The 22896-nt window shown below is 41.9% G+C and overlaps 2 protein-coding genes across 4 annotated transcripts in view; one reads left to right on the top strand and one right to left on the bottom strand.

The window, feature by feature from the left end:
• MARCHF10 (membrane associated ring-CH-type finger 10) overlaps positions 1-22027 on the top strand; it is a 42511-nt gene extending 20484 nt beyond the window's left edge. The window contains exons 5-10 of one of the 2 annotated variants that reach the window (XM_075846645.1): positions 444-1461; positions 6498-6664; positions 13140-13249; positions 13821-13925; positions 20955-20997; positions 21680-22027. In XM_075846645.1, coding sequence (XP_075702760.1) covers positions 444-1461; positions 6498-6664; positions 13140-13249; positions 13821-13925; positions 20955-20997; positions 21680-21708 — 1472 coding nt within the window. In that variant the 3' untranslated portion in view covers positions 21709-22027. The remainder of the gene's footprint in view (positions 1-443; positions 1462-6497; positions 6665-13139; positions 13250-13820; positions 13926-20954; positions 20998-21679) is intronic. The other variant, XM_075846644.1, reaches the window with a different exon arrangement.
• TANC2 (tetratricopeptide repeat, ankyrin repeat and coiled-coil containing 2) overlaps positions 1-22896 on the bottom strand; it is a 435863-nt gene that overhangs the window by 408334 nt on the left and 4633 nt on the right. The window lies entirely within an intron of this gene.

The following is a 22896-nucleotide window of genomic DNA, read 5'->3' as shown; positions in this document are numbered from 1 at the left end:
AAAATTGGTCATATGTTAGTAAATCAGAAGTTAGAGCAGCAACTAAAGTTTGTTAATGTTAACAGGACGTACAGTCATATCGATTGTCACCTTTGAATTAATAATTGCTACGAGACTGAAAGTAAACTGTCATTTTGTCAGCATCACGTTTTTACAATTAGTTTCTTACACATTTATACAGATTTTTCTCGAAATGCAATAATAAATTGTGTATATAAATAATCACTTTTTAAATTCGGTCACTGCTAGATCCATATGGTGCTCGAAGTTCGGTTTAGCAAAACTACAGGGGATTCAGGTGTCGCATAGGGAATATGGATAGTTAGACACAGGTACACTATCCCATCTGAATGATCTTACTGCGAGTCTCAGCAAAGGAATAATAAAGACATAAAAAATGTTCTCATTCGGTCAATTATTTTACTGTATCCATCCTTTTCTAGCTAACCATCAGAAACAAACACTTATGGAAAAGAAGTTTACAAAAGGAGCCAATAATGAGTTAAATTTAACACAACCACCATATGTAGAGCAGGACATGGTCCTTCGATTTGATGTGAACCATCACAATACAGCTAGTTCTCCACCATCCAACTCACATGATTTAACAGAAGAACCTCAGACCACTACCAGACCATCAAGCTCTAGATGGTCACATCTGCAGGAACCTGAGGATGTATTTAATTGGCAACCACAGGAAGATGATACTTTGGATGAAGATGACCGGTCTTATGTTTCTGATATTACATTACCATTGACAATACCTACAAGAGCCCAAACTTCTAATACTTCACTCATTCAATTGCACACTGCAGTATCTGACTTTACCGACTCAGCTGAAGAGAACAGCGGTTACAGTGATAATGAGGAACTTTCAAGAACTTACAGACACAACGATGAAGTCAATACAGAGATTTCCCATTCTACATTACGTGATTTGGACATGAGCACTAGAAATAGTTCTTATTTTGGAAGAACCAACCTAGGACAACTGCAAACACCTAGAAGGTTGCAAGGTATCAGCCCTGCAGTGACAGAAGTAGCAGACCAGTCCCAAACCTCGCCTAGAAATCCGACGGATACATTGGAGGTTCCGAGGATTAATGTACCAATAACACTGTCCCAGAATGATGAGATTAGTACAAATACTGTTGTGCAAAACCGTGAAAACTATGACCTTCCCCACACAACATTTAGAGATTCTGGGGACAGAGAGAGGGATAGTCTTCTTGGGGCGTACTCTGCTGTTCCCAATGCTGCTGCCCCTCTAAGACTCAGTGTGCCTTCTATAGCTCCCAACATTGCACTATTACATGAGAACTTAGATCTGGTCTTTCACACTCTTTCCATGCAACGACAATCCCAAAGAAGAGATTTGGAAAATACTGTATCCACATCACAAAATAAAGAAGCTGAAAAGCCAAAAACCGACCCAGAGAAGCTAAAGAAGCTACAGGAGAGGTTAGTAAATATACCCTGTGTCCCAAATGTACCCACTCTGAATGTAGCATCAGTGCTTCTCAGTGAGTACATGTAAGCTCAATTGTCAAGGGCAAAGCAGGGAGTCCCACCTTCAACAGACTAACACCAAACACTGCAGCGATCTCAGATATTTGTAAGAAAAAAAAAAAAAAAATATATATATATATATATATATATATATATATATATATATATATATACACACATATATATATATACACATACACACACACACACACACACAGTGGGTATAAAATGTCTACACACCCCTTAAAATGCCAGGTTTTTGTCATGTTACAGAATCATTCTTTTAGGCCCCATGCACACGACCGTGCCCGCAATCACGGCCCGCGATTGCGGGCACGGCCGGCCGCTGACTGACAGCCGCATTTTCGGGCCGTGCTCCCATACAAAGTATGGGAGCACGGCCCGCAAAATGCGAAAGAACGGACATGTTCCATAATTCCCGGAACATTTCCACGGCACGGACACCCTTCCGTAGTGCTACGGAAAGGTGTCAGTGTTCAATGAAAGTGAATGGCTCCGTTTTTGCGGACCGCAATTGCGGTCCGCAAAAACGGAGGTTTTTTGCTGTCGTGTGCATGGGGCCTAAGGGTGGGAAAAATTAAAACAAATAAAAATAATGTGGTTGTATAAATATGCACACCCTTAACCCCTTTGTTTTGGCCTTGTGGCACAGCCGATTTTTTCAAATCTGACATGTGTCACTTTATGTGGTAATAACTCCGGAACGCTTTTACCTATCCAAGCAATTCTGAGACTGTTTTCTCGTGACATGTTGTACTTTATGTTAGTGAAAAAATTTGGTCGATAAATTCAATATTTGTGAAAAACTTCAAATTTTAGCAAAAATTTGCAAAAATTACAATTTTTCTAAATTTAAATGTGTTTGCTTGCAAAACAGATAGTAATACCACATAAAATAGTTACTAGTTAACATCCCCCATATGTCTACTTTATGTTTGCATCATTTTTTTTCACGTACTTTTATTTTTCTAGGACGTTACAAGGCTTAGAACTTTAGCAGCAATTTCTCATATTTTCAAGAAAATGTCAATAGGCCATTTTTTCAGGGACCAGTTCAGTTCTGAAGTGGTTTTGAGGGCCTTATATATTAGAACGTCCCCATAAATCACCCCATTTTGAAAACTGCACCCCTCAAAGTATTCAAAACCACATTCAGAAAGTATTTTAACCATTTAGTCGTTTCACAGGAATTAAGGCAAAGTAGAGTTTAAATTTACAAATGTCATTTTTTTTGCCGCAATTCATTTGTAATAAAAAAAAAATCTGTAACACAGAAGGTTTTACCAGAGACATGCAACTCAATATTTATTGCCCAGATTCTGCAGATTTTAGAAATATCACACATGTGGCCCTAGTGTGATAATGGACTGAAGCACCTGCCTCAGAAGCAAAGGAGCAGCTAGGGGATTTTGGGGCCTCCTTTTTTTAGGAATATATTTTAGGCACCATGTCAGGTTTGAGGAGGTCCTGTGGTACCTAAACAGTCGAAACCCCCCAAAAGTGACCCCATTTTGGAAACTACACCCCTCAAGGCATTTTTCTAGGGGTATAGTGAGCAGTTTGACCCCACAGGATCTTTTTTAGAGCGAAGGTGACCAAAAAAACAACGATTTTGGCACTTTCAATTCTTTATTTCTTACAGCGTTCACCGTGCGCAATAAATTAAGTTTTACTTTATTCTGCCAGTCGGTACGATTACGGCGATACCATATGTGTATAGTTTGTTTTAAAAGTTTTGCAGCGTTTGCACAATAAAATGACGTTTCTATAAAATAATTTATTTTCTGGGACACGCTATTCTGAGCCGTAACTTTTTTATTTTTTCGTCAAAAAAGCTGTGGGAGGTCTTGTTTTTTGCGGGACGGGTTGTAGTTTTTATTGGTACTATTTGGGGGTAAATGCGACTTTTTGATCACTTTTTATTCTATATCTTGGGAGGGGTGGTGACCAAGAAATAGCGATGCTGACAGTTTTCCGTTTCATTTGTTTGCTGTGTTCACCGTGCGGAAAAATTAACATTATAGTTTCATAGTTTGGGTCGTTACGAACATGGTGATACCAAACGTGTACTTTTTTTTTTTTAACGGTTTCATTTTTCTCTTTAATAAATGACTTATTATAGGAAAACAAAAACTTATTTTTACACTTTTATAAAACATTTTTATTAACTTTTTTTACTTTTTATACTTTATATTTTTGTTCATTAACTTTTTTTACTTTTTACACTATTTTTTGGACCTGCAGCTCTGATCGCTGCTAGAATACATTACACTACCTAGGTAGTGTAACGTATTCCAACTGTCAGTGTGACGTCACAGTCACTCTGACAGTTGGTCTACGAGGATCAGCAGAGGCTGATCCTCATAGGCTGACATACATGGCAGACCCGGGGGCCGTTGTCTGGCTCCCGGGTGCCATCACAAGCATCAGAAGCCCCCACGATTGCATGGGGGCTGCTGATGCGCTACAAACCCGCTACATGCGGATATCGCAATCAAGCCCCACATGTAACGGGTTAATTGCCGAAATCAGCGGCGATGAGCCGCTGATCGGCAACACTGGAGTGTCAGCTGTCGGGGACAGCTGATCTCCAAGTTCCCGATGCACACTGTCGCCGACAGTGTGCCATAGGGAACGACACAGTGACTTCCTGTCACTCTGACAGGAAGCCTATCAGGACCAGCCGAAGGTTGGTCCTCATGGGCTTCCGTCCATGGCAGACCCGGAAGCCATTGTTTGGCTTCCGTTTGCCATAGTAACCATCGGCAAACCCCATTGATTTCGGACCGGGGTCTGCCAATATGTTAGAAACCCCCAAAATTCGGCAATTGCACCCGATCGCCGAATTTAAGGGGTTCATTCGCCGAAACCAGCGGCAAAGGACCGCTGGTCGGCAAGAGTGGAGTGTCAGCTGTCGGCGACAGCTGACCTCCCGGTTCCCGATGCACACTGTCGCCGATGGTGTGCACTGGGAAAAACTCAGTAACTGTACGTCCTTGTGCGCTAAGACACTGGCAGCAGGGACGTACAGTTGCGTCCTGGTGCGCCTAGGGGTTAAACTAATACTTTGTTGAATTACCCTTTGACTTTAGAACAGCATTCAGTCTTTTTTGGTGGAAGTCTATCAGCATGGCACATCTTGACTTGGCAATTGTTGCCCACTCTTCCTTGCAAAAGCGCTGCAAATCTGTCTGATTGCGAGGGCATCTCCTGTACACAGCCCTCTTCAGGTCACCCTACAGATTTTCATTGGGATTCAGGTCTGGGCCCTGGCTGAGCCATTCCAAAACTTTGATCTTCTGGTGAAGCATTCTTTTGTTGATTTGGAGGTTTTGCATTGGGTCGTCGTTGTGCTGAAAGGTGAAATTCCTCTTCATCTTCAGCTTTTTAGCAGAGGCCTGCAGGTTTTGTGCCAATATTGACTGATATTTGAAACTGTTTATAATTCCCTTCACCTTGACTAAAGCCCCAGTTTCAGCTGCAGAAAAACTGCCCAAAGCATAATACTGCCTCCACCATGCTTGACTGTGGGTATGGTGTCATTTTGGTGATGTGCAGTGTTGGCTTTGCGCCAAATATAGCTTTTGGAATTATGGCCAAAAAGCTCAACACATCAGGTCTCATCAGACCATAACACGTTTTCCCACATGTTTTTGGCAGACTTGAAGCAGGTCTTTGCAAAACATAGCCGGGCTTGGATGTTTAAGAATGAAGAATACGGGAGATTGTTGTCACATGCACTACGTAACCAGTACCTGCCAGAAAGTCCTGCAGCTTCTTTAATGTTGCTGTAGGCATCCTGGTAGCCTCCCGGACCAATTTTCGTCTTGTCTTTTCATCAAGTTTTGAGGGACGTCCAGTTCTTGTTCTAAATGTAATCCACTTCTTGATGCCCGTCTTCACTGTGTCCCATGGTATATCTAATGCCTTGGAAATTCTTTGGTACCCCTCTCCTGACTGATGCCTTTTCAACAATCAGATCCCTTTGATGTGTTGTAAGCTCTTTATGGACCATAGCTTTTGCGGTCATATGCAACAAAGAAAATGTCAGGAAAATACTAATCGAACAGCTGAACTTTATATGGGGTTGCTCAGAATCACTTTAAATAATGGCAGCTGTGTAATGACTACTATTTAAAATGAGTTTAAATGTAATTGGTTAATTCTGAACACAACCACATCCCCAATTCTAAGAGGGTGTTCACACTTATGCAACTACATTATTTTTGTTCTTTATATTTCTCCTCTAAAAGTTTTCCGTTTATTTTTCAATATAATGTAACAGATTATGTGTTACATTAAAAGGTAGAAAAAAAATCTGAAATGATTAATCTTGGACTGATTTTGTAACATGACAAAAACCTGGCATTTTAACAGGGGTGTGTAGACTTTTGAGTGAGTGATATATATATACATACATAAATACATTCCAGCAAAATGAAACAAAATGTGTATACAAGTGCAAGAACGCCTGTGACTGCAAATTTATACAGCACACAAAAAGTGGCTGTACAAAGCCACTAAATAGAAATAAATATGCATTACTGCTAAGTCTACTTACAATAGGGAGGTTCTCAGCGCACATTTTAATCAAACTGTGTGAGCCCACCTGCCACGACAAGGTGACCTCTGAGGTGGGAACCTACGTTGCACATACACCCAGAACTGCCTTGTCGTGGCAGGTGGGCTCCCACAATTTGATCAAAATGTGCGCTAAGAATCTCACTATTGTAAGTAGATTTAGCAGTAATGCATATTTATTTATATTTAGTGGCTTAGGTGGCATTAGTGCTCGCAGCGTGCTGTTGCCACTTTGTGTGATATTTATATAGCACACAATAGAGTTGAAGCTGTCCTTTTAATTATATTTTAATTATCCGTTGCTGAATAACAACTTTTGTTCAGCAGACTGAAATCTAGAACTACATGTTAGTAATGTCAGATAACATGCTTTTCACACTTCATAGTTTACTACAAGAAGAATCAGAAGAAGAAGGGGATCTGTGCAGGATCTGTCTCATGGGAGTTGAAACCACAGAAAATCATCTCATAGCACCTTGTCAGTGCTCCGGGAGTTTAAAGTATGTTCACACTGAATGCATAAAGAAATGGCTGCTGGCTAAAATTAAATCAGGTGAGAGAAATATGGCTACAACATTATATGTTCCCAGATAAAATGTTTTGTTATTGCCTCATTTCACACGGCTGTTTTGCAGCTCCCTTTTGTGTGGACCTATAATACCGCTCACATTTTAGTACATGGGGGTTACTTTACTGTAACGTACTATATATATGAATCAGAAAGGAAAAAAAAAAGTGGTCATGCTCCATCAGATACTGTAAGGAGGTATCCTTCCCTAGAGGCACTTGAGGGAGTCTGTACGACACAGAGGCCATACAGCTCTGTACTAGGGCTCTGCCACGTGCATGGGGCCTAAAGGAAATAAAATTGAGCAAAAGGAATAAGGCTGAGTTCACATTGTGCTTTTTTGTAGTATTTTGAAATTGTGCCAAAATAAACACATCTGCGTTTTTTAAAATATTTCAGCTGTAATCTGGTTTTCAATCAAATGGTCAAAGGATTATCGCTGAAGCACTTTGTAAAAATGCGCGGGTATTTAAAAAATGTGTGCGTTTTGCATGGCTAAGTTTCAAAACACAACAAAAATGAACATTGTGAACACAGCCTAAGGCTATATAGTGCTATGTAGCGCATCCGAAACCCCGCTCACTTGCGGTGGCCAATGGCTGAATGATTTTGCTGGGTATTACCAGCAAAATAGTGCGGCCATTAGCCATCGCATTTGGACAGGGTCTTCGACCGCTACGTGGGACCATACCCTAAAAATCAACTCACGTCAATGAAAGAGGCTCTACAAAGACAGGTTTTAAATACACATCAACTACCAATCAAATGCTAATATCTTAGTAGGAAGAAAAGCCGCAATACCAAATACATGAAACACTATTCACCTTGCATGGTGTATTGCGCAGCCTGCCTGTATGGATTAGAAGGGTGCCAGAAAAGAAAAAAACAGCCAGAGCACCTCATAGGACAGTATGTAGCCACGACAATATATTTATAGGGGAGGCTGGAAACTTGGTGGAATCTTGCTCCCTTATTTTGGTTGAGTGTTGGAAACAACCATCAGTCATGAATGTAACAGTCACTCTGCTGTAGCCACCTTCGTTGGGTTGTCGGTGGATCTGAGTGGCCCCCAATCATGGAAGGTAGGCAAAGAAAAATGCTGGACTGGGGCTACACTTTTTTCATATTGACAGCAGACAAAATCCAGAGGTATTGGTGAATGTAAATTTATTGGTCTCCAATACAATGTGCTTTAAGCCATAAAATGCCTTCAACAGGTAGAGAGACACACCTGAACAGTCGTAGCTGATGAAGGGGCTCTATGGCTTGAAATATGATGCATTCAATGGGATTGTCCAGTTTGGGGGCTGTTTTTTACACCGATGACCTAACCACAGGATAGGTCATTAGTATATGATCAGTGGGGGTCCAACACCAGGACCCCGCACCGATCAGCTGTTCCGGCTGCCTCCGGCCACCAGAAGTTATGCAGGGGTCAGTGTCGGAAGCAGTAGGCTCCGTGCACTGTATAGCGGCCATGCTGGGTTACCGCAGCTCTGCTCCTATTTACTTGAATCAGAGCAGAGCTGTAGTACTTTGCTGCGATAGTGGGTGGACATTTTCTTAAGAACCAGTTGTAGGAAGTGTTCGAGGTATCGCTGTTATGGGAAAATGTGTTCACAATGACGCATGAAAAGACATTGTTTATTTTCCAAAACAGGACGTGCACATTTAACCCCTTCCCGACATCCGCCGTATATATACGGCGCACGCCGGGTGGGGGAATATGGAGCAGGCTCCATAGAGCGAGTGTGTCGGCTGGGTGTTACAGCCGACACTTCCGGGTTAGGAGCGGGATCCCGTTTTAGCTGATCCCGCTTGTTTAACCCATTAAATGCCGCGTTCAATAGAGATAGCGCCATTTAAATTACTAAAAACAACGTCCCAACGGCCCCCCTGCGGCGAGATCGGGGGGAGCCGTTGGTTGGCACGGCTGCCTGGGGGCCTGACGAAGTGCCCCAGGTCCGCCATATTTGTACTCCTATGAAGCTCTGCCTCATAGGAGACTGTCAGAATCATGATATACTGCAATACACTAGTATTGCAGTATATCCTGCAAGCAATCTAACGATCGCTGGTTGAAGTCCCCTAGGGGGACAAATAAAATAAAAAAGTAAAATTTTTTTTTTTTGTGTGAAATTTTTTTTTTTTTAATTAAAAGTTCAAAAAAAACCTTTTCCCATTTTCCCCCTAGAGCATAGTAAAAAAATTAAATAAACATAATTGGTATCGCCGCATCCGTAAAAGTCGGAACTATCGTAATATATCATTATTTAACCCGCACGGTGAACGCCGCAAAAAGAAAAAATTGTAAATGCCAGAATCTCTATTTTTTTGTTCACCTCATCTCCCACAAAATATTAAATAAAAAGTGATCAAACCGTCGCATGTACACCAAAATGGTATTATTAAAAACGACAGCTTCTCCCGCAAAAAATAAGCCCTTATACCACTTAATCGACGGAAAAATAAAAAAAAGTTACGGCTCTCGGAATTTGGCGAAACAAAATAAATTATCTTTTTTACACTTAGGTTTTTACTTGTAAAAGTAGTAAAATACAGACAAAATTACATCTATTTGGTATCTGCGTAATCGTATTGACCCATAGAATAAAATTAACATGTTGTTTTAATTGCACAGTGAATTCCGTAAAAATGGCGTGCAAAAAAACAATGGAGGAATCTGTGTTTTTTTCATTTTCTACCCCACAAATAATTTTTTCCCCGTTTCCTAGTACATTATATGGCAAAGTAAATGGTGCTACGAAAAACTACAACTCATCCCGCAAAAATCAAGCCCTCATAGTACTATATCGACGGAAAAATAAAGGCATTATGGCTTTTTGAAGGTGAGGAGGAAAAACGAAAATGAAAATCTGAAAAAGGGCTGCGGAGGGAAGGGGTTAAAGAGTGCCACTGAAATTATTAGTGTGTGTGTGTGTGTATATATATATATATATATATATATATATATATATATATCGTGGCATACGTTTTAATAGAGGGTGTTTGCGGGATCACTTTGCATTGGAAAAAGCGTAGCTGACTATGCCTTTCAAAAAACTTGAAAATAAAGTAAGATTTTTATAAATAGGGCACATTTACTAATATTGGTCTACCATTATAACAATTAGTGTTGAAGAATATTGTGCATTTTATTGTATATGGTTGTATATTATATAGTACAGGTAGTACTTGGTGTTTTTCACTTGTTGGAGAGAAACCTGGTGATAACGCTTAATAAATCTGTTTAACCCTTTAGTGACCGCCACTATGCCTTTTCACAGCGGTCACTAACGGGCTTTATTCTGATGTACATGTCTTTTTACTGCACTGCATCAAAATAAATCTGAGCCGCCGGGAGCAGTAAAAGCTCCCTGCTTTCCGCTAGGAGGGCTGAAAGCAGACCGGCTTGAGCGGGCGGGATCGATATCAACATTGATCCCACCTATTTAACCCCTCAGATGCGGCAGTCAATAGCGACCGCCGCATGTGTGTGGTTTTAGAGGTAAGGGGCTCCCTCTTTCACCTAGACATACCCGCGATGCGTTTGCAGGGTGCCGATGGTCTCTATGGCAGCCAGGGGCCTAACAAAGGCCCGCAGGTCTGCCTCTAGTGAAAGTCTGTTAGGCCATACCAGAGGCTGACAGGCAATAATAATGCACTGTGATAGAGAAGTATTGCAGTGTATTATAAAAGCGATTAAATGATCGCATAGTGAAGTCCCCTAGTAAGACAAAAAAAAAACAGTTTAATAAAGTTAAATAAAAATCCCAAGTAAAAAAAAATTCTTTAAAAACCCACTTTTTCCCCTTACAAAATGCTTTATTATGAAAAAGACGGAAACAAAAAATTACCTGTTTCCCGTTATCAAAAAAATTTGATAAAAAGTGATCAAAAAGTCGCATGTACTCCAAAATGGTATCAATACAAACTCCAGGTTGTTGCGCAAAAAAAAGCCCTCATACAGCTGCATCTGCGAAAAAAATTGTTAAAAAAGTTATGGCTCTTAACCCCTTAATGCTCGCTGATAAGCCTTTTCACGGCGCTGCATCAGAATAAGTAAACAGAGCAGGGAGCCGTTAAATGTCCCTGCTCTCAAGCTCAGATGTAGATGAGGGCTGGGGGCATCCCTGCTCAAACATATGAGATCGATATTCGTATCGAGCTCACCCGTTTAACCCCTCAGATGCGGCGCTCAATAGCGAGCACCGCATCGGAGTTGTTTTGGATAGAGGGAGGGAGCTCCCTCTCATCCCACCGGCACCCGGCGATAAGATCGCCGAGTGTCTGTCTCCGATGGCAGACGGAGGCCTAATAAAGGCCCCCAGGTCTGCCTGTAGTGAATGCCTGCTAGGCTATTCCAAAGACATGTCCTAGCAGATGCCTGTCCGTTTTAAACGGAAACAGATGTTAAAAACGGAATCATGGCCGGAAACGGATGCAAAACGTCTGAGAAAAACTGACGTTTTTATCAGCCGACACACGGACCCTGTCGTGTGAATAGAGCCTAAGGGTTTTACATGAAAGTCACACGTCCCTTTTTCTGACAAGCAAACATTAGCGTTAAGTGTAATCGCATTGATAAATCTCTATATCTGAATTTCATGTCTAACACCACAATAAGACTAATAGTTATGAGCATTAGAAAACTATTACACCTGTATAATATTTTTAGATTATTATTATTAATCGTTTTTTGGAAAATTCAAAAGTAGAGACACAATCTTTATGATTTGGGCTCTGCATGCCACCACATTGGATTTGAAATGAAACAACGGAGATGCAATTGAAGTGTTGACTTTCAGGTTTAATTCAAGGGGTTGAACAAAAATATCCTGTGAAATGTTTAGGAATTGCAAACATTTTTCTACACAGCCTCCTTCCTCATTTCAAGGAATCAAAAATAATTGGACAAATTAACATTACCAGAAATAAAATGTTATTTTTTAATTCTTTGTAGAGAATCATTTGTAGACAATGACTGCCTGAAGTCTGGAACCCATGGACATCACCAAACGCTGGGTTTCCATCTGTGTGATGCTTCGCTCGGCCTTTACTACAGCTGTCTTCAGTTGTTGCTGGTTTGTGGGTCTTTCTGCATTAAGTTTTGTCTTAAGCAAGTGAAATGCAGCTCGATCTGGTTGAGATCTGATGATTGACTTAACCATTGCAGAATATTCCACTTCTTTGCCTTAAAAAAACTCCTGGGTTGCTTTCACAGTATGTTTTGGGTTATTGTCTATCTGTACTGTGAAGCAACGTCCAATCAACCTTGCTGCATTTGGTTGAATCTGAGTAGAAAGTAAATCCCCGAACACTTCAGAATTCATCCGGCTGCTTCTGTCTTCAGTCACATCATCAATAAACACTAGTGGCCCAGTGCCTTTGGCAGCAATGCATGCCCATGCCATCACACTATCGCCACCATGCCATCACACTGCCTCCACCATGCCATCACACTGCCCCCACCATGCCATCACACTATCTCCACCATGCCATCACACTGCCTCCACCATGTTTTACAGAGGATGTGCTGTGCTTTGGAATATGAGCCATTCCAAGCCTTCTCCATACTTTCTTCCTCCCATCATTCTGGTACAGGTTGATCTTAGTTTCATCTGTCCAAAGAATTCTGTTCCAGAACTGGGCGGCTTCTTTAGATGTTGTTTGGAAAAGTCTAATCTGGCCTTTCTATTTTTGAGTCTGATTAATGGTTTGCACCTTGTAGTGAACCCTCTGTATTTGCTCATGAAGTCTTCTCTTTATGGTAGACTTAGATAGTGATGCACCTACTTCCAGGAGAGTGTTCTTCACTTGGATAGATGTTATGAAGGTTTTTTTTCTTCACCATGGAAAGGATTCCGCGATCATCCACCACTGTTGTCATCCGTGGACATCCAGGCCTTTTGGAGTTTACGAGAACAATGCGCTCTCTTTTTTCAAGAATGTACCAAACTGTTGATTTGGCCACGCCTAACATTTGTTCTCATGTATTTCTTCATTTTTTTCAGCCTAACGATGATCTGTTTCACTTGCATTGAGATCTCCCGTGACCTCGTGTTGTGGGTTCACAGCAACAGTTTCCCAATGCAAATGCCAAACCTGGAATCAACTGCTGAAAAACCTGCTTAATTGATGATGGATTAATGGGGGAATAGCCCATGAAATAGCTTTTGAGATAATGGTCCAATTGCCTTTGGTCCCTTGAAAAAGGGGCAGCAACATATTAAAGAGCTGTAATTCCTAAACCCTTTCTCAAATTAGGATGTGAATACTCTCAAATTACAGCAGAGAGTCTGCACTTTAAGCTCACATTCATGATAGAACTGTATATTCAATATGTTTTGGTAAACAGCTTAAATGCCAAAACTTGTGTCACTGTCCAAATAATTCTGGACCTAACTGTATACAGTTTTGCAGACAGAACGGATTAAGCCTAAATGCATTTTCATTCCAGGGGCAGAGCTGAACACTGTAATAATATGCGAGATGTGCAAACAAAAGGTGGAGTGTGAAATTGAAGGATTCAACTTGAGCGAGCATTACAGAAAACATCAGGAGACTCAGGTGATACTGACTGGCGATGTTAACTAAGAATATTGCGGGGTCACTAGGGATCTCATGATCCTGAGCTATTGATTACAAACCGTTTCAACTAAAGGAAAAAGTAAATAATAAAACATTAATAGTATGAGACAATCTGCATAATAGTAAGGCATCTATAAGATATAAAAATTATTGGGTGCAGCAGGGGCAAGTTTTAGCACTCATGATATGCAAATTAATGCGCCAAAGCCCTCTTGATCTATCTGATCTCAGATTCTAGCTCCTTAAACTTCAAAGTATCATTCATTTTTTATGAATCTATACAGCCAAAAGAAGTCAGAATGTGAGCCCTATCTTCATCTGTTTGGTTGAAAGGGCTTAGGAGTATTGATTTGAATACTGCGCACTGAAACGTAGAGCCAACCCAAAGAGCAAAAGGGAAAATGAGGGACATTTAGGGGGTAAAGATGCCCTTTATAACCTCTACTTCTTGGATAATCTTGAAATTAAGTCTGCCAAGTGACACAACCCTCTTTAAAAGAGGCTTATTGGCTTGTAGCACTGTTATAAAACTGTTTCTCCATGCATTCAGGCCACACTAAATCCCAGTCTGTACCTGGTGTTACTTCTTCATCTATATCAGCAGAGATATGAGGAACTGCTGCAATTGTCAAACACTCGAGACAGGGTATCTGAGGTGAGTAAATGTCCCTTGTCACCTGTGTAAGCAGCCATTTGATAGAAACACACACACACACACACACACACCTCTAAGGGCTTGTCCACACAACGGAATTGCTGTGTATTTTTCGTTCTGAATTATGGAAAATACGCAGCGGAATACAGTGGCAGATCACATCCATACGCTGCATAAAATTTCCGTCCAAAATTCACCTGCGGTGCGTATTTTTCATTATATCTCCTCTGAAAAACGCAGCAATTCAGTCCACTTTCCGCAGCAGGAATTGACATGCTGCAGAAAGTGAACTGAATTGCTGCATTTTTCAGAGATCTCACCATCTCAGAGACTTGGAAAAAAAACGCCGCAAAATCTGCAGCAATTCCATTGTGAGGACAAGCCCTAAAACTATGTGCACATCTGTGCTGGAGGATCCGTTAGGAGCCTCTGTTGCAGATTCCGGCAAAAACCTCTGATTAAAAGGGCAGAATGCAGCGCTATTTTGTCCAGAATATGACTGGCACCATGACGGAAACCCAAGTACTCATTAAAGTCAATGAGTTCCGAAGAGCACCGTTGGTGTCCTTCATCTGACGGATCTGTCACTGCCGTTAGTTTGGTTTTTCTACTCCTATAACAAAGCACCCTCACACATAGTGGATTTGTTGCATTTTTTTCTACAGTGGATTTCACCAATTCTACAGTGAAAAAGATGAAATGCGCTTTGCACATCCCAACATATTGAGCATGCTACCAATTTAAAAATCCACAGCACGCTCGGATTTCCGTGCAGAAAATATTCCACATGTGGATGAGATTGTCAACTGTACGGTACTGTAATCCACTGCAGATTTTCCATGCGCAAATTTGCAAAGAAAATCGGAAGCATTTCCATCCCATGTGCACGGTGCCTAACCGCTTTATGTTGTATTGATAGATAGTCATTTAATGTGTGAAAAGTGCAAATGTTAACAAAAATCAACAACATTGCATGATACACAACACCACTGTACATACAGGAGTCTTTATTTTATCCCTACCATCAATGTGTGATCAGTGTGTCCGTCTACCCCAGGCCCCTTATCTTAATGATTGTTGGGCCTCAAGAAATGCGTAAAAAAAATAATTTAAAAAAAATGCTGGGATTTCAATATCTGCCTCAAAAATTAATAGAGAATAAAGGTAAAAAAAAACAACTTTCAAAAATGTACCAAATAACACGTGTGGTGCAAAAAAAACGGAGTTGATTTTTCAAGGCAGAATTTTCTGCCTACAAAAACTCAGTCTGAACTAGGCCTAAGACGGGTCTGGTTTCAGCTTCTTCACTCTCATTTTCCCCACATTGTATTATTACTCTGATTCCCCATACTGCAATAATATAACTTCTCATAATTCATTATACTTTCAACATAGTCTTTCCATATTTTAACCTCGATCACTTTAAAAAAAGACCAAATCAGCTGGTACATCCACGTACATAGACCCAAGTCCGATAGTGCACTTGGGACTATGTAAATACTGGACTTATACAAGTCAAACAAATCCTGCGTAGTGTTTTGGACAAGCCTTATACTAATGCCTTCTTAGGGCATGTTTAACTAATAGGAGAATGATTCACAATAGGTGGAAGTTTCAGCAGTTGGACTTCTACGGATCAGAAATTGATGGCATATCCTAATTTTTTTATACCATAATGTTATGACCTAAACATAGGACAAGTCTTAAAATATTCATTAGTTGAATCCCCTCCTATCAATAAGAACTGGGTGATTTTCATCCCATTTGCTGAGGGAGAGCAGGCCATGCCTGAGCGGTCTCTCTCCCAGTTTAAAGAGGCTCTGTCACCAGATTTTGCAACCCCTATCTGCTATTGCAGCAGATCGGCGCTGCAATGTAGATTACAGTAACGTTTTTATTTTTAAAAAACGAGCATTTTTGGCCAAGTTATGACCATTTTTGTAGTTATGCAAATGAGGCTTGCAAAAGTCCAAGTGGGTGTGTTTAAAAGTAAAAGTCCAAGTGGGCGTGTATTATGTGCGTACATCGGGGCGTGTTTAATACTTTTACTAGCTGGGTGTTCTGACGAGAAGTATCATCCACTTCTCTTCAGATCGCCCAGCTTCTGACAGTGCAGATCTGTGACGTCACTCACAGGTCCTGCATCGTGTCGGACACATCGGCACCAGAGGCTTCAGTTGATTCTGCAGCAGCATCGGCGTTAGCAGGTAAGTCGATGTAGCTACTTACCTGCAAACGCTGATGCTGCTGCAGAATCAACTGTAGCCTCTGGTGTCGATGTGTCCTCGCTCGTCTGACACGATGCAGGACCTGTGAGTGACGTCACAGCGTGATCAGGCAGAAGAGAAGTGGATGATACTTCTCATCAGAACGCCCAGCTAGTAAAAGTAGTAAACACGCCCCGATGTACGCACATAATACACACCCACTTGGACTTTTGCAAGCCTCATTTGCATAACTACAAAAATGGTCATAACTTGGCCAAAAATGCTCGTTTTTTAAAAATAAAAACGTTACTGTAATCTACATTGCAGCGCCGATCTGCTGCAATAGCAGATAGGGGTTGCAAAATCTGGTGACAGAGCCTCTTTAACTAAATGGAGGTTATAGAAACCACCAAGTGGAGGTCTCTTCAACTCACATTCATTTAAAAATGGGCAAAATGCACATGCACGGGTAACACTCCCACATTGAACGAGACGACAACTGGCCCATTCTTGGAATCTCAGAAGTCAGACCCCACCAATCAATGATTCATGATATGTGCAATATTGATAAGTCATCAGTGGCGTAACTACCGCGGTAGCAGCCGTAGCGGCTGCTACGGGGCCCGGGGCTTGAGGGGGCCCGTGCCGCCAGCCGACACGCCCAAACAAATGCCCGGTGGCACCGCTAGCAGCCGCTATGGCTGCTACAGCGGTAGCGCCGCTACTGTGGGACCCGCGCCGCCGAGCCTTACACAGGCCCTCTCATGCCTGTAGGTGTCGCTAGCACCGGGGGGGGGGGCCCCAGTGCTAGCGGCAGCCAAATACATGTATTAGCACTGAATGGCCGGGCATGTTCCGTGCCTGACCATCCAGTGCCTTACAATGACACTGATTGGCTAGCGGCGCGATTACATCATCGCGCCGCTTCCATGCTTGGAAGGTGCTGATTGGCGGGGCAAGTCATTCTGCCCCGCCAATCAGCGTCATTGGAGGACGCTCGTTCAGCTCCTGCAGACATGCTCAGAAGACAGCATGTCTGCATCGCCAGTGAACAGCGTGGGAACGGGATCATGTGAGTATGTCAAGTTTATATATTTTTTTCCTCATACAAATGTGAATGGCATTATCTATAGTGGGGGGGTCTATCTACAGGGGGGGGGGTCATCTTTATGTGGGCTATTATATATAGGGGGGTCTATATGTGGGGCAGTAGCTACAGGGGGGTCTATGTGGGGGGGTGGGCCACTATATACAGGGGGCTCTATATGTGGGCCATTATATACAGGGGGGGTCTATATGTGGGGCAGTAGCTCCAGGGGGGTCTATATGTGGGGCAGTAGCTACAGGGGGCTCTATATGTGGGCCATTATATACAGGGGGGGTCTATATGTGGGGCAACTATATACAGGGGGCTCTATATGTGGGCCATTATATACAGGGGGGGTCTATATGTGGGCCATTATATACAGGGGGGGTCTATATGTGGGGCAGTAGCTACAGGGGGGTCTATATGTGGGAGTGTGGGCAACTATATACAGGGGGTCTATATGTGGGCCATTATATACAGGGGGGTCTATATGTGGGGCACTATATACAGGGGGGGGGGTCTATATGTGGGGCACTAGCTACAGGGGAGGTCTGTATGTGGGGATGTGGGCCACTATCTACAGGGGGTATATATGTAGTGCACAGTCTACAGGGGTGGGCTATATGTGGGACACTATATACAGAGGTGGGCTATACGTGGAGCACTAACTATAGGGGAAGCTATATGTAAGGCAGCACGGTGGCTCAGTGGTTAGCACTATTGCCTTGCAGCTCTGGAGTCCATATGTGGGCACTATCTACAGGGGCCTCTATGTAGGTCACTATCTACAGGGGCCACGGTGTGTGTGTGTGTGTGTGTGTGTGTGTGTGTGTGTGTGTGTGTGTGTGTGTGTGTGTGTGTGTGACAGTTATATTTAGATGTGTTGAGAATTTTAACTTTGTTTATAGGTGCAGAAATGTTTTAAAAGTGAGAAGCTGAAGACATCTAAACGGAAAACTGCAGAAATGGGTCATGGCCGGGAGAAATCCATCATAGATGTCTGAACCGGAGGGAGAAGAAAAGAACTAGAATCTGAGACGTCACCGGTGAGTCACTTAATGTAAATGTTTATTCTGCCTCTAATCAGTATTGTAGTCACTGTATGATCTGCAGCGAGATGATGGTGGTATGATTTTTTTTTTGTGAAACCGCATCTCCCAGCATATCCTTACCATTGTTCCGGCCATGCTGGGAGCTGTATTTTTATGCCGTACAAACCTATACGCAGTGGCGTAACTACCGCTATAGCAGCCGTAGCGACTTCTACGGCCACCCGCCGGCACGACCCCATCCCATGGCCGCAGGCTCCGCTAGCAGATGCTATGGCTGCTACAGCGCGAAGCCACTGAAGGGGTTGTTCCTACAAAAGACATGCATCCCCTATCCACAGGATAGGGGATACATGTGGGATCGCTGGGACGCCCAGCGATGAGGAAAACGGGGGACCGAAAGTCCCCCCTAAGTTCTCCATGACAAACCTCGGACTTCCGGGGTCTGTGTCGGCAGCTCCATGGAAATGACTTGTGCACCGGTCGTGCTTGTGCGCATGCGTGACCAGCGCTCCTTTCATTTTTATTGAGCTGCGCAGACGCCGGAAGTCCGAGGTTCGTCATGGAGAACTTCGGGGGACTTTCGGTCCCCCGTTCTCCTTATCGCTGCCAGCGATCACACATGTATCCCCTATCCTGTGGAGAGGGGATACATGTCTTTTGAAGGACACACTATAGGCCGTTTTGTTTTTTTTGGGGGGGGGGCTATATGGCGTTATCTACAGAGGGGGTCTGTATGGCGTTATCTACAGAGGGGGCTGTATGGCGTTATCTACAGAGGGGGCTGTATGGCGTTATCTACAGAGGGGGCTGTATGGCGTTATCAACAGAGGGGGCTGTATGGCGTTATCTACAGAGGGGGCTGTATATGGCGTTATCTACAGAGGGGGCTGTATATGGCGTTATCTACAGGGGGCTGTGTATGGTGCTATCTATAGGGGGGCGCTGTGTGGTGGAATCTATAGGGAGGCACTATCTACAAGGGGGGGGTGTGTGATACCCAGCAGAGGGGGGGCCCCAGTCAAAAGTTTGCTATGGGGCCCAGTCTTTCCTAGTTACGCCCCTGTAAGTCATAACACATTATGGTACAAAAATGCCTTCACATTGCATGAAGAAAGGACACTGGTAACCAACTCCACAGGCCCATTAGTACAGTGAGTAGTGTATTCATAAATTCTGCAGAACACGTGTCATATAGTTCCAACACAACTACATCTAAAAGATCATATTTCCACACAATAAGGCCTCGTTCACATCTGCGTTGGGGTCCCGTTCTGACGTTTTGTCTGAGCTTTCCGTCAGAACGGGACCCTGAACAGACACAAACGTAGTCTTACCCTATTGCTTGCGGCAAAACGACGGGTCCGGTACGCAACAGACAAACGGAAACCATGGGCACCGGCTCCGTCACCATTGAAATCAATGGTGATGGAAAGGGAAACCTCTGGTTTCCGTCTGTGTCTGTTCAGGGACCCGTTCTGACGGAAAGCTCAGACAGAACGTCAGAACGGGACCCCAACGCAGATGTGAACAAAGCCTAATACCAGCTTACATCATTTAGCAAAGTTTATTTGAGATATGACCTTAAAGCTTCCTACCAAATATAGCATAATGACAATCCAGGCAACAATAATATAAAGCTGGAGATTTCCCACAAGAGCAGTAATAACAATGTGAAAATAGAAATTACATGCCACTCTTTGTTCATTCTGAACTACATAATCATACAACTTAATGCAGAAGACATTGTGGAAACTACAGGGTTTCAGACCAAACACAAGAAAGCATTCATTACTGCATATCTATAAGCTGTTGTGTGGACATGGAAGCAGAACAAGAGGGGGTGTTTATTGAAATGTCATGTCAATTTCTTAGTGGGTAAATGACATATGAATATGGCATAGGACAAATAAAATATTGACCGATATGAACTAAAAAATAAAAATTGCAAAAATGTACAACCAATTCAAAAGAGGAACAAATGAACCAATAAAATATTTCAGTGTGTAATAATGCTATAAGTTGGCTGCAAAGCCAACTTCTAGAGTGCCAGATGTATGAACTTGGCACAGGATTTGGTCCACACTCTGGTGCCAAATTTCCATAATAATATGACATACCTGGAACCAGTTATGCACTGATGTCATGTGCCAGTTAAACAATGCAGTGTCAACTAGTAAGTGGACTGTTAGATATGGATGGCATATAGAGGGAGGTCCTATACTCCGGACCACCCTCTTTTGTCCAAAGCAGAGAGCAGCTACATAAAGCAGCTCTCTCACTCTAGTGGGACCGTCTTTTCTATGGATTACCATCATATTCCCTGAAGCATTGCCACTTGCTTAGCTCGTCATCGAGGAAATTTTGGGAGAGATGTCCGAACTGGAAAACTCCTTTAATTTAACAATGCATGCCATCAGTTTTAAATTTCTAGAAAGTCAAAACTGCACTTTATACAAATGGTAAGCAGCATCTATGAAGACTCTTGCTTGTGTAGTTTCACAGTTAAGATAAGATAAGAGATACTTTATTGATCCCATAGGGAAATTAATAATAGTTGGGTAATGATACTCCAAATAAATAAGTCATCAGAGTCACATGCAAAGGGCCAGAAAGCCACTGGTTGGGGAACCCTAATGTACAGTATATAACATGTTTCTGTTAGTAAATCCTATTTATTTTATAGCTCTCAAGAAGATTTTCACATTTGAGCCTAGGAAGACGTGAACGTAAGTTAGCTTTTTTAATTATCTTCTTTCTTAGACTGGAAAAGACTACTACTTTACATTCTGTAAATGTAATACAATACTGTAACTATAATTCATAATACTTCAGCTGCCAAAACACAGCAGACTAAGGGGTCCTTCTTTCTGTCTAAGGCCTAGTTCACACAGTTTTTTTGCGCTGATTTTGACACAGAAATTGCGTCAGAATCAGCGTGATCTAAATTGCCTCCCATTGATTGCAATGGGAGGCGGAGGTTTTTTTCCTGGGCAGGCTCGCAGGAAAAAAAATAAAAATGTCCTTCTCTGACCTCCCATTGAAATCAATGGGAGGAAGAAAAAGCGTTTTTCGCAGCGTTTTTTTGCCCACGGTCCTCAATGGCCGCGAGCGAACACCATGAAAGCTGCAGCAAAAAAGAGCAGGCACGTCAAAATCTGGCTCAAAATTCCTGAAGAAATTTTGAGGCAGATTTTTTCTGCCTGTAAAATACTCCGTGTGAACTAGGCCTAGAGCAAACTGAGATAAGTTACGCCACATGTTAATGAGATTAGAAGTCAGAAGAAAAGTAGTTCTCAATGAAGGCATGATGTATTACCCACTGCACCTTGGTCAGCAAGTAGATCACAATAAATTGTTTAACCACTAGTGAAGTATAATATTGATAATGCAAAATAATTCTCCCTTCAGATTCAAGAGACAACGAGCAGGATTCCTAAATTCCATTTTACGTGACCCAACATCTTGTATCTGCGTATGTATCTCACTTTCAGAACTGTCTTCATCAACCTCAACAAGGATTAGTAGTCCAACATTTCGGAAGAAGACAGCTTAATATACACATATATTTACAAACAACAAAAAAGGCTTTACTTCAGTCCTGGCAAATAAAATTAATTGAAATGCAAAATAAAAACCAATTAGTTATACAATGCAGTTGAAGAGGATTTATATTAGAAGTGACAAAGGAAATACATTTTTAATGACAGAAAATTGAACAAGTAACAATCTCTAAATGATTTGTTGCAGTACAATCTGGAAGTACTGCTTGAGGAACAACAAGGGCTTCAACTTAAAATAATTATCTTTAATGGCTCTTGTAGGGAAAATGTTATTTAGGTTGATTTTTTTTATTTATAGGACAGACTTTGTAATTATATTTTTTCTAAAGCTCCAATGCTCCTAAAATGAAAAGAGAATCAACTTTTTAGTCTTGATTAAAATATTGTACCGTCTTGTGTCAACAGCTACTATGCAGACCTTTGTGTCTCCATGGTTACAGACTACAAACAAACTCTCTGTAGTCTGATCCTACAGTCATAATTCCATACAGCTATTCCCAACTTCTTGCTACTGAATGTAAGTTTATAACCAGGGAGACACACAGATCTGGAGATGGTAGGATATTTTTAATCAAGACCAGATGTAAAATTGCTTTATTTTTTATTTTAGATACATTACAGCAATAAATAATTGCAAATGTGTACATAAGTATAGTGTATTGAAATGACCACTGTATATCATCAGCTCCCATAGTAATCTTGGTTTACCAAAAATACAGCTCAGGAATGGCAGCTACATGGACTGGGGTATGTGTACAGAGCATTATATACACATACCTTGTCCGTGGACACTCTGAGAAAGATTTATTATAAACTTCTGTATATAAAAAAATGTTAAAAGCAACATTAGTGCAGAACCTATATTAGGCTCTATAAATATTAAAGAAACACTTTACAGAAATATTTTTTCCATCCCCAGTTTTACCATGTGGTGAAGTGAAGTGTAATGTGTATTGGCTGACCTGGCTCTCTACTTTACCTGTAGCTGATCCATTCTGTAGGTCACGTGATCTTTATTCTGACTCTCAATCCTAGAGCGTATGTTGTAGAAACCGGAGGTCAGAC

This window comes from Rhinoderma darwinii, chromosome 13 (genome assembly GCF_050947455.1).
Source record: "Rhinoderma darwinii isolate aRhiDar2 chromosome 13, aRhiDar2.hap1, whole genome shotgun sequence".
NCBI classification, from domain to species: Eukaryota; Metazoa; Chordata; class Amphibia; order Anura; family Rhinodermatidae; genus Rhinoderma; species Rhinoderma darwinii.
Note: the sequence above shows the minus strand (reverse complement) of the source record. Positions and strands in the feature narration are given on the sequence as shown.